Raw genomic sequence first — 11,867 nt, 5'->3', positions numbered from 1 at the left:
ACACTTAGGGTTGTGCTCTAAGGCTTTTAATTATGCCAGACATTTGGAGGCTAAAAGGAGTTAAGGTAGTGGCAGTTTCATCTTGCCGCTGTTTTAAGCATTTGGTGGGAATATTTTATGTACTTTACTGTTTTAATGTGTTTTTAAAAATGTTTTATAGCAGTCTAGGGAGTAGACTGCAGTTTACTCCCCTAAACTTTAGAGCAGTTTCTATATGCTTAAAGTACATAGAAATGTACATGTATTGATCCAAAAGTCCAATAATGAATAAAATGTGCATCTATTCATTGGATGAACAGTTATACATGCAACATACCTAGGAATAGCTTTATTGTTGAGCCAAAAGAAAACATTACAATGTCTTGTTGTTGTACAAGTTTTATTTTGCACAAGTACGTTAGCCATTGGCTTCCAGCATGCATTTTTGACATGCAAAGACACATCCTGCTGTGCGATATAGTTGCCTACAAGTTCATAATCTAAAAATGTTTTTGCATCATTCGCTTTCCTTGTATCTTCTCATTCTTGATCACAGAGAGAGTCTATCATGCAGCCCTCTGAAAAAGCAAGGAAACGTATCAGGGAAACAAACAAAGGTATCTTCATCCTACCCTATGTGGAAATGTTTATTTTGGCGATGTTTTGATCTTTGGTAAGTGCAGACCTATTGCAGATTAATTTAGATATTGGACCAGCCAGACATAGTTGCACTCTTGGCAGCTGCCTGTAGCCTTGCAGCAGCGCATGCCTGTCGTTTTAATATCTTGGAAGGAGAGAGGTGTTGCTTGCACTTTGGGGGAGGTATGCAAGGGTACTTGAGCAGATGGTCAGTGATCAAGAGCAAGCCTTCCACCCTCCATGGACTTTCCCAGGCTTTGTAAAGGGAAGGTAATTAACATGCGACTAACATTAACACTGAAATTAATGCACTAATATTAATTAATATTAGTTAATTAATACATTAGTTAATTAGTATTAATTAATTAATACTAATTATACTAATATAATTACCTGTCAAATCTTGATCATCCAGCTTGTTACGTTCCTCAAGATTAGATAAAGTGCATGTGGGAATGGAATGGGGGATTTTGCAGGGAAATGGTCATTTGCCTAGGGCTGATTCCAGTTAGCTGCTAAGACACAGGCAAAAGGCCAAGCACATTTTATTCAAAAATCTGTATGTGTACCACACTGTACAATAAAAAATATTTTCTTGCCTATTTCACTGCAGTGTTGTGTCTATGGTAGGCATGTCATGAGTGGAGCCGGCTGGAGCCGGGGGTCAGACTAGATGGCCTGGGAGACCCCTTCTGACTCGCTCTGTCTCTATGTTTCTTTATGCTTAAAGGGCATAGAAATGTACATGTGAAACAAGGCTGAGATCATTCCAGCTGAGTCATGTCCATCATCCATATACTAACTGGAATTTCTGCACAAGGACAGACATTAAATCATGTAGGGAACTGTCCCGTGTGAAGTATTCCTTAGCTTCATCACTCAGCTAAGATTTGAAACTCAGCTTTCCGCACACGCAGCACCAGAGTTCCTCTGGGCAGTGTCCAATGCTACCTGCAGCCCTCTTCTGGAAATGCACATTTCTGCTTGTTTTGGAGATTCATGTTGGAAGAATTCATTTCTGGTAGGGCAGCAGCAATATTGGATACTGCCCTTTCGCATTAACAACAACCGTAACGACAATAGTAAAAGCTCCTCTTTAACTACAAATACAGCCCTCTCCAACAGGCAGAATGAAATCACACTTTTGCTAAAAAGTAGAAGAAACATGGCTATATTATGGAAATACAAGCAGAAAACTGTCTTACACAGTTCAGCTACAGATAATTGGCACAACCAGCTGATAAAGAGTGTGCTTTTCTGTTTTAGGGACCGAATTTGAGCTTCATTTATTAAATTTAATTCCTGCTTTTGTCTTCATCCATGGAACCCAAGGTGTTCCTCCTCTCCATGTTACCCTCCAACACAGCAAAATCTACCTCCTGCATGAAGTAGATTAGGCTGAGTGCCAGGCCCTGAGTCCCCCCTTGAGCTTCACAGCCAAAGAGGGACAAGGACCTGGATCTCCGGTGCTAGAACCGCGGTGACACACCAGCCAGCTGCTGGACCGCCCGTTCTGAAGCATCATCGTGGCTGTTCTTACCGTTGTTGCAGCAGATGCCAGACGCAGCGCAGGTTCCCCCGTTGTTGCCGCACGGCTTCCTGCCAGACTCACAAGGGGTTGGGAGGAAGTTCTCTTCTTGACATCTCAGTGTTTCAGCTGTGCCAAAGTAGCAGCCCAGCTCTTCTCCACAGCAGATGTTGGGTCCGAAGCAATGGCCTCTGTTTCTGGGCCCACAGGAGATGCACTGCAGAAAAGCACAGAAGAGGGAAAAGATCCTGTATCCAGAATATAAACAAGCCTTTTATCCAGAATATTTGCAGCTCAGGTTATTTTCACAGATATTATCAGGAATCTTGTGCTTTAGGAATTTATTTCTGTGTTTTCTACAAAAGTGCACATTTGTTTGTTTATTTATTTATTTAGAGTTTTTGTATGCCGTCCCATCGCTTATAGCCTCGGGATGGCTCGCATGGCAGCTTGCATACATGGCAGTGCAAAATCTGATAAGTAACTAGAGCCAAAGCAAAATATATCCTAAAATCTACTGCAACCATTAGCAGTTTAGAACAGGATTCAGTTTTAAAAACAGCAGATCATAGAGTAAGCTTTGAAGCTACTCGATTGTTTGCCTCGTCCCGCTAGCTCAAATTCCTCCTGCCATCCTTCAGCAGAGTTTCCTGGAAATTTTATGTACACTTACCTGAGAATACGGTAGCGCCGTTGCACCTAGCAGGTCTTAATTTAGAAAAAGCATGCATTATACTGGGCAGTGAAGTTTTCAGGTTTCATCAGTCTGCAGTAAGATACTAAGTCTTTTCATTTGTCCTTTAACTTGAGACGTTTGAGTCCTGGTTTACCTCAAGGGTGGGTCTGAAAACAAATTTCTCTCACTCGTAGTTTGAGTAAGCTTCTTAACTATTAATGTCTATATTCTGCTTGAGTTATAATACCACAAATAGCTACTGCTCTGTATCCTAAAAATATTGGAGCTTAAAACCAGCAGTTACTGAAACCAGGATAACCATCCAGATATTCTTAGTACAACTGCCATCATCCACGGCCATGCTGGCTGGGGCTGCTGCCGAAATCTAACAGCATCCTGATGGCCACGGGTTCCCTACCCCTAATTTTGACCAAGAACAAACATTTTCAAGCATTATAAAACATTAGCTCTGTTCTAGCTGCAACTGCTTTTCTCTGTTATCTGTAGATAGGCTAATATCCCTGCCTCTGTGACTCCCAGATAATTTTTCTTTTTGTGCCTTAAATTCTGCCATGACCTACCTTTCTGACTTCCATATCCAGGATGGATCGCTTTCCTCCAATGGGACAGTTCTGGATGTAGCAAGCTGAGGAGAAAGCCAGGAGCCAAAGCAAGCAGATGGCTAGCGTGTGGTAAGACATGGCTCGAGCCACCAGGAGTTCCTTCTTTTGTGGCGGAGCAATGGAAGCGTCCTTCAGTTTTTTGCCTCAATGGGCACAGGTATATATGCTGGTGGACTGGCCTGCTCAGCCACGCCGTGTTACTCACTCCTCTTAAAAACACAAGGCATTGCTTTGCACGCTAAATGTCTCCACTAATAAGCCAAGGTCACATACGTGAGGTCACTAAAATATGGATAATTTTCTCTTTCTCATTTTTCTCCAAACTGGGTAGAAGATTCATCAAAGGCCAAGAATCGTCTTTAATTGAAGAAGTCTTTCATGTCACCAGAGGTTGGGGAGGAGAAAGTGAATACTTTTAATTGGGTCCTCAGGAGATCAGAAATGCAGATGGGTTTGTCACGTGCTCTGGTGGGAAACTTCTGGCCCGCACCATCGCCCTCGGTTTGAAGCCTCGGGAGTGACTGTGACTTAGGAGGACTTCTGAATCCTCAGAGGGCGTCTCCGTCCTGCAGCATCAGCCTCCATCTTTCAGGTGCAAGCAAAAGACTTTAAGCATGAGGCTGCCGCTACGCTGAAGCAAAGGAAGCTGTGTCTGGCCAGTGCTTGGAGAGGAGACCACCTGAGAAGCACAGGTAAGTCACTTTGAGTTCGGTGATGGAGGGAAAGTGAAAAGAAATATAATAAATAACCCAGTTAGCAATCTCTGCTCCCATGATGCAATTTCATGAAGATGGGCACGAGATGTGCAGGCACACTTGGGCCTAAAGCATTAATTTCAGGCAAGATGCCCATAGTCCTTTGGGTCTTTAGGCTCAATCTCGGGCTTAAACATCGTCTTACTCATCCTGGTTTTTTGCTTCAGTATAATAAAATTCCTGACTATCAGTTTAACAAAATGGTTCTTAGGATTACCTGCACCTGGGCGCTTGGTGGACCAGTAGATGGAGCACAAGAATAAATATCATGGCTCTTAGCGTCTTAAGGCTGATCCCTGATGTTGAATCCACTTTGCAATATGTCCTCTTGCGTGCACGAGGCTCACTAGGAATCGCCCCCACCTAACAAAAATGGTGTGTAATGGTGTGGAGAACGACTGCCTGGCGACAGTGACACACGCGTTGGTGACTTCCCGACTTGACTTCTGTAACGCGCTCTACGTGGGGCTGCCCTTGAAGACGGTCCGGATACTTCAATTGGTTCAAAGTAGAGCTGCCAGGCTGCTGACGGGGACTGGGCGTTATGTTCACATGACTCCAGTTCTCCGTCAGCTTCACTGGCTCCCCATTGAAGTCCGGGCCCAATTCAAGGTGTTGGTGATGACCTTGATGGCTTGGGTCCTGGCTACCTGAAGGAGCGCTGATGTCCATATATGCCCGCCCGCCCTCTGAGATCTGTGGGAGAGGCCCTTCTCCGGGAACCCTCCGTGAAGGAAATTAGGAGGGTAAGTACTTGGAGGAGGGCTTTCTCTGTGGTGGCGCCCAATCTATGGAATGCGCTCCCCAGAGAGGTCTGCCTGGTGCCGTCGTAATTTGTTTTTCGGCGCCAGGCGAAGACCTTTTTATTCAAATGTTATTTTAATTGTTAATATTATTTATTTATTTTATTCTTTGGCCAGGGTGACTTAATTTATACTGTTAAATTATATTGTTTTATATTATGTTATTTATTTATGATTGTGAGCTGCCCCGAGGCTTCGGCGAATGGGGCGGCATAGAAGTTCCCTAAATAAATAAATAAATAAATAAATAAATAAATAAATAAAGTATTTTCCCCACTTGAATTAAAAAAAAAAAAGATAAGGAATGGATACAAACTGCAGTAGACTAGTTTTTCCAATCCTGCTCAGGAGATCTCAAATCTAGCCCTACAAGGCCATGCTTGTTTCAACAAAGATGTATTAAACAGAATGGGTTGTTATTCTTTTCAATTCTGTACCACCCAGTATCCAGATCTCTGATGTGTTCCAGATATCGTGCCTGAACCTGCTTTGACGCGAAGTCAAAGAAGGAGAGGTGGCAACCCTGGCTCGGCCTCCTGCTCGGCCCGGCGCCCGTCCCTTTGGCCACCTGTCCCGCGCACACACCGGCTCAATGCGCTGTAGCCACTAGGAATCAAGCTCGTCACCCAGCAGGCAGTGGAGGGAGGTGGACGAGAGGTGACTGCGTGCCCTTTCGCCGTGCTGCAACATCTCAAGTGATGGGCAGGACCTCTCGAAGAGAACCCTAAACAGAGGCGATGGGACTCGACCTCATTGTCACGGGATGGTGGCTCCACGTTTTAGAAGGGCCTCAGGCAAGGCAACTCGCACTGGGCCCTTCTCCCTCACCAGCACTGTTGTCTTGCGCAGCTGCTCTTCTCATTCTCGCTTCTGCCAGGCGAAGAGGCCGTGAGCAAGCAGGTGGGGGCACCTTCTGCTCCGACTCCACACCACCGGCATGGCCTGCCCCAGAGCAAGAGGCAGGCTAGCAACCAGGTTGGTGGGGCTAGTGCCGGGTGTGGGTCTTTGGGTGCCAGCCCTCGATGCTGGCCCTGCTCTGCTGAATGGAGGACCTCATAGATTTGGGCACCTGTTCCGTTCCTGAGCTGCAGCCCCTCTGCCAGGTGGCCAGTCCAGCAATTAGCCTTGAGGGCCCCATGTGGAAGACCCTGGGCTTGGACTGCCTGGTCTGTAGGCTGGCCCTGACAGCCAGAGGCTGCAGCCTCCATAGCACAGCACCAAAGCTTCTCCATGGAATGTATTTTATGTCACTCCATTCTTTCTGTTCCATCTGCCATGGAAGACCAGAGGTACATTTTCACCTTTCATTCATTCATTCATTCATTCATTCATTCATTCATTTAGGGAACTTCTATGCCGCCCCATTTGCCAAAGCCTCGGGGCGGCTCACAATCATAAATAAATAACAAATATAAAACAATATAATTTAACAGTATAAATTAAGTTGCCCTGGCCAAAGAATAAAATTAATAAATAATATTAACAATTAAAATAACGTTTGAATAAAAAGGTCTTCGCCTGGCGCCGAAAAACAAATAACGACGGCTCCAGGCGGACCTCTCTGGGGAGCGCATTCCATAGATTGGGCGCCATTTATGTAGTAAAAGGGTTCTCTCTAAGAATGATGGTACCTGTGGTCGTCTTTCATGGCATCATGAGAACCCTCCAACTGGATTCCAGATGTGGGACAGGCAGTCACCGAGTTGCGAATGCCTTGAGTTATGGACAACCCATACTTACGAAGGAACTGCCATAAAGCCTTTTTTTTAATTAATGGAAAAATCATCATCACCGTAGAGAGGCAGGGAGTGAAAGGGTAGAGAGGGAATCCTCCAAAGCATCATCAAAGAGAGAGAGAGGAAGCAAAAGGGTAGAGAGGGGGGCTGCAAAGCAAGCTTGCCTGCCTGCCACACCCACTGGGAGGGAAATCTCTCTGGCATTTCCTGCTGCGTTGGGTTGAGGAGATGGTCCTAGATATATTCGTGATTTCTGCACTTGCATGGGGGCCCTGTACCTCTAACCTGCACGAATATGGGGGGCTGACAACATGTGCTCCGGCTTGCATACAGATTCAACTTGAAGACAAACGTCATTTTCTCAGGAACGGAACTCGTTCATAACCCGGGGACTGCCTGTATCTCTAACGTTCTCTTGGAAGCCCTCTTCTGCATTTATTTTCCTATTGCTTGATGCGCTACAATCACAGTTTACCCAGAAATATACATGCCATGCAGCTCAAACAATAAAAATCCTGAGGGGCTGGTCATAATGATCAGAATGTGGAAGGTTCAGGCATCCAGTCAAGAGCAAGAATCTGCACTCCTTTCATACTCAGAGGCATTTAAATGCAGGACATTTGCCCTCTCCTTGTGAGGAGGAAGGTCTGAGCCACCACCTGGATTTGGCAGAAACCGGAGGGGCCTTTCCCCTCCCCTCCCCTCAGGCATCTGCCCTGAAGGCAGTGGTTCCTTTTCAGGAGCTCAGCCGGCAAGGAAAGAAGGCAGAACCAGGCGCCTTCCAAAGGCAGAGAGCCTGCTGTGGCCTTGGAAATCACCCCACGTCTGCCCAGCAGCCTCTACCTGCCCTGGGATTGTGGCCAAAATCATAACAGAGAAGGCACAGGAACTCTCCAAAGGCAGGTGGCCATTTTGCTAGGAAGATCCAGAGTAGCGGCTGCGTGTATCTTTGTGACCACGATCGAGAGAGTTACTCCATGCTTCTTGGTATATCAGGATATGGTGCGAGTGAGGAGTATAAATGACTAATACCAACTATTAATTAAATTAGACAGTGCAATCATACCTGTTCCTTCCTCTCTGACCTTCATTAGAGCAAATCACCTTTTTCATAATCTCTCCAGAGATGGGCAAGAACTTGAAATTCTTAACTCTATTGAGCATGTTAGCCTTATAATGTATCTACCCCCACACTGCCTTGCCTAATTCACCACCATGCGCGGAATGCTTGTCCAGAAAGTAACCTCTGTCACCTGCTTTCTGTTGCTTTAATATTTGGCACTTAAATAGAGTATAGCGGACAATTTGGGGGTCAAAGATGATGTTCTTCTCTGCCCTGGATTATTACAAAGGTTGACTGGCTGGCATTACATGATAAGTACTCCATTTAAAAGGGGAATAGGAAACCAAAGCAGAGAATAAGAGATGACAGAAATCAGTCAGTATTGCGTGCTTATGACATCAGTGGGTTGGGAGGGCAGGAGGCGGCATGGTCTAACTTATCCTTCCACTGGTAGGCAGACCCCTGTATCAGCCACCATGCCAGCCCTGGTCAGACTTGCATTAGAAACAGAGTGTTCAAGAGCATGTAAAAGTGCTTGGAGAGGAGAGGAGGCAGCTGCAGGGCTCCAGCAAATGAGGCAAGTCGGGCTCTCACTCCAGTTCAGGCGGAGTGGTGCGTGGAGGTCTGTCCGCACAGGTTTTTCCTCAGGTGCTGAAGGTTCTGTGCCTGCCAGCACACGGCGCCTGGGCTGTGGGGAGGTGTTTGTTTATGCAACTACGAGAAGCATACGCCACTTCTGATTCCAGTGCAGAGATTTCTGAATGCTAAATAATGAAGGTGAAACAATTACAAATAGTCAAGGCAGAATCAATAAAAGGATGGGGGGCTGAACCAGGTAGCTGATGCTTGTGCCCCTGTGACTAACCTGTCCCTGTGAGGAGGTGGGCCAGTTGAAGCCCGTGGGTCTAGGAGTACCACCTAGAGCTAGGAGATTACAAACCTGACCTTTCAAAGGGAGTGCAGCCCCGTCCAGAATGGGCAGTGAGCCTCCAGAGCCAGGAGCTCCTCACCCGCCGCGCTTCCGTCTTGCCAGGCTCCAGCACCTCGACCTCACCCAAATGGTCGCTGAGTCTGATCCTGCCTCACCTGATTCGGCCATCACAGGGAGCCAGAGTGGGTCTTACGGCCTAGTGGTGGCACACGGCTCCAAATCTTCCAGAGGCTGCTCCCAACAATGTCACGTGTTAAATAACGCTGGGGACAGAATGGGACCCCATCACCAAGGGGCCTGGGAGGAGGCAGCAGAACCTCAGCCATACGATGCCTCCAGGGCGCAGCCCGTGGAGCGACCCAGCGTGGTGCCGTGGCCAAGGAGAGAGCAAGCAGAACGAAAAGCAGTCGGTGAAGGTTGTCTGTCAGAGCGACAAAAGCTGATGCTGCTCCACAAGCAGCTCAAACCCCGGGCTGGAATGGATCGAGTTGCTCGGCCAGGACCCTCTCGAGGACCTCCCGTGCAAAAGCGGGGGTGCTGCTTGTCAAGGACCACTGGGGTGAGTTGCTGCGGGAGAAGGCACACACCGTTCTTCCAAGGAGAGGCGCATCCACCACTCGCCTCCCCACCCGACTGTGCCTCCCCAGCCAGCTTTCATTCACCAGGAGGGACGAGGCAGCACATGGCTGGTCACTGCTTGGCTGGTCGGCACCGGGCCCGCATCAGGAGGCCTCGGCGACTGAACCGGCCCGCAGAATCACGCTCACTCCAAGCGGAGCCGCAAGAGTAAGGGCATCATGTTCACTGTGGAGGCGAGTGGTTCTTCTCCTCCAATTACGAGGCGAAAAGCGGCACAAGTGGCGTGGAGGGCATCCGTTTCCGAGCAAGAGTGTGAACACCCGAAGGAGCTCCAGTGCACGGCTCCACAGGACACAGTGGAAACTGCAGAGGGACATAGAAACAGAAGCTGAGTGAGTCAGAAGGGGTCTCCCGGGCCATCTAGTCTGACCCCTGGCTCCAGCCGGCTCCGCTCACGACCTGCCCACCATGTAGACGTCCAGCCTATCCTTGAACACCCGCACCGATGGGGCCTCAACGACCTCCCGTGGAAGCCCATTCCACACCCTCGGGGTCCTGACTGTCAGGAAGTGCTTCCCGGCATCTACCGTAAATGGAACCTGGGCTCCCTGAGCTTGAACGCCTTGAGCTGCCTGCGCTGCTGAACAAGAGGCGCGACTCCGTGCTGCAGAGGGTGCTGCTCATCTCCACTTCAAAGCTTGCGCCATTTGTGCCCCTGCTGATGCCTGGCCTTTGCATCAAGCCCAGGAGCAGAACGGACGCTGCAGCACTGGGGAAGGGCAGATGGGCCTTCTTCACTTTGCCTTTCTCCAGTGAGACTAGGGCCTTGGCTGAATCGCCAGCTTTTCCCCCTAAAAGATCTCCCACAGCAACCAGAAATCCACTGGATTCCTTCATTTTCCTGGGGCAGACCATCTGGATAGATCCCCCAGCCCTGTGCCAGTAGGATGCCTTGTAAGCCGCCCCGAGGCTTTGGCGAATGGGGCGGCATAAAAATGTCTTAATAAATAAATAAAAAATGCCTGCTGAAAAGAGTTGCTACGTAACCATGTAAAATGAGGGATGGCGTTCCAGAGAAGTCCTGAGTCTGTGCCCAAGTGACGGGGCCAAAACAGCCAAGGCACCAGCCTAGTTTCGCTTAAACTCTTATCGCCAATGACTAAGCCATATGCATCTCAACATTGGAGATGGGGAAGGGGGTAGATTCTAAAAAAAACTGCACAAACGCTGAGAAACCACAAAGCAAACAGTGTCTGGGGGGAAAGGAGAGGGTCCGGAGGAAGAGGTTGTGGGCACGGAGGCACAGGTGTGGCGCGGTGACATCTTCTGCGTCTCCGCCTCTTTGCCAGGTGAATAATCTGGCCTGCACTTCTCATTCCTCGTTGGAAGAAGAGCAAATCTAACGGACCCGAATGCATGTGGGTTGCTTGACAGCATCGTGAAGTGCTAGGTCGGGAGAGGTTAGGTTAAAGTTAGAAGCTCCGCCTCCTCCCTCCATCTCTCCTCCAAGTCCTGCCTTCCCTTGGGAATATATAAAAGGAGCGCCTTCCCACCTAAGGGGCAGATCTGCTTTGCTTTCGTAGACCTGAGGCTTTGCTCCAGCCAGAGGAGCTTTGCAGTGGCTTTTCAGATGGGTAAGCATGCTTCTTTTTAAATTTCTGGCTCATCATTTCATCCTTCAACAGAGCAACCCAGCGGAACATCATCAGCCTCACAGCTTTCTTTGTGGGACTGCAAGCGTGATGGGGTTTGATGCAATCTTACAGGGTTTCTTGATTTTGGGGTATTTTTTAGGATCCATAAGACTTCAAATTCCCAAGTCTTTTCCCACTGTACTTGCAGTGGGCTCTTACCCCCTTTGGACACCCGAAATCATGCCCATGCACACGGCTCTTGAGCTAATACACTAGTCCAATACTCTAATTTATCTAGAGGAGGGGGTTGTTTAGTTTGCAAACTGCTTCAGCCTTTGATTAACACTTGTGTTCTGGAAAGTAGCTTTTCCCAACCTGGCTGAGAATGATGGGACTTGTAGCCCAATACATTTGGGAGGCTCAGGCTGCGGTTAGGGTTGGCTGATGTAGAGAACAAGTCTTATGGTGGGTCAGACATCTGTCTAAATCAGAATATTGCTTTGCAACTGTGGTATGCAAACCAACAAGCTCTGGAGAAGTTCAAGGTAATTAAACTTCCCAGAAACTATTTATTTTTGATAGTTTGATAGTACACATATTTGTGATGGATCATTTTTGTACATTTTTACAAGCCACTTTAAATGATGCCTTCCCCCCCCCCCCCCCACACACACACACAAAGTAAGATTGAATTTTCTCCTGGCAGTGCTTCCTAGAGGCCACATGGGTTCAACAAAGTGGGACAGGTATACACACTGCACGCTGTGATCTTTTGAAGGTGATAAGGAAGATGAGAGGCAGGGCAGAGTTAGACAGCAGCACAAAGCATATGGATGATTCCTGCGCAAAGCGGCCATTATCCATTCACAGCATTGGACAATGAGTTGCACACGAGAAGAGATTCTGAATTAGGACAAATCT

General features: G+C 47.8%; 1 protein-coding gene across 1 annotated transcript; it reads right to left on the bottom strand.

Annotated features, from left to right (window-relative positions):
• Positions 1–519: 519 nt before the first annotated feature.
• Positions 520–3,523, bottom strand: LOC123022559 (neurophysin 1). The gene is made up of 3 exons (XM_044428356.1): positions 3,404–3,523; positions 2,159–2,363; positions 520–557 (listed from the first exon to the last, which is right to left on the bottom strand). Exons 1-3 carry the CDS (start codon positions 3,521–3,523, stop codon positions 520–522), a joined length of 363 nt encoding a protein of 120 aa, XP_044284291.1.
• Between the last annotated feature and the right edge of the window lie 8,344 nt (positions 3,524–11,867).

Source organism: Varanus komodoensis, unplaced genomic scaffold (genome assembly GCF_004798865.1).
Source record: "Varanus komodoensis strain SLA01 unplaced genomic scaffold, ASM479886v1 scaffold2, whole genome shotgun sequence".
NCBI lineage: Eukaryota > Metazoa > Chordata > Lepidosauria > Squamata > Varanidae > Varanus > Varanus komodoensis.
This window is presented reverse-complemented; position numbering and strand designations above follow the sequence as displayed.

Coding starts and splice junctions, on each gene's coding strand:
- LOC123022559 (XM_044428356.1), bottom strand. CDS start 3,523: ATGTCTTACCACACGCTAGCCATCTGCTTGCTTTGGCTCCTGGCTTTC. Junction 2,364..3,403: donor TGGATATGGAAGTCAGAAAG/GTAGGTCATGGC, acceptor GCTTTTCTGCAG/TGCATCTCCTGTGGGCCCAG. Junction 558..2,158: donor TGGCATCTGCTGCAACAACG/GTAAGAACAGCC, acceptor TTGCTTTTTCAG/AGGGCTGCATGATAGACTCT.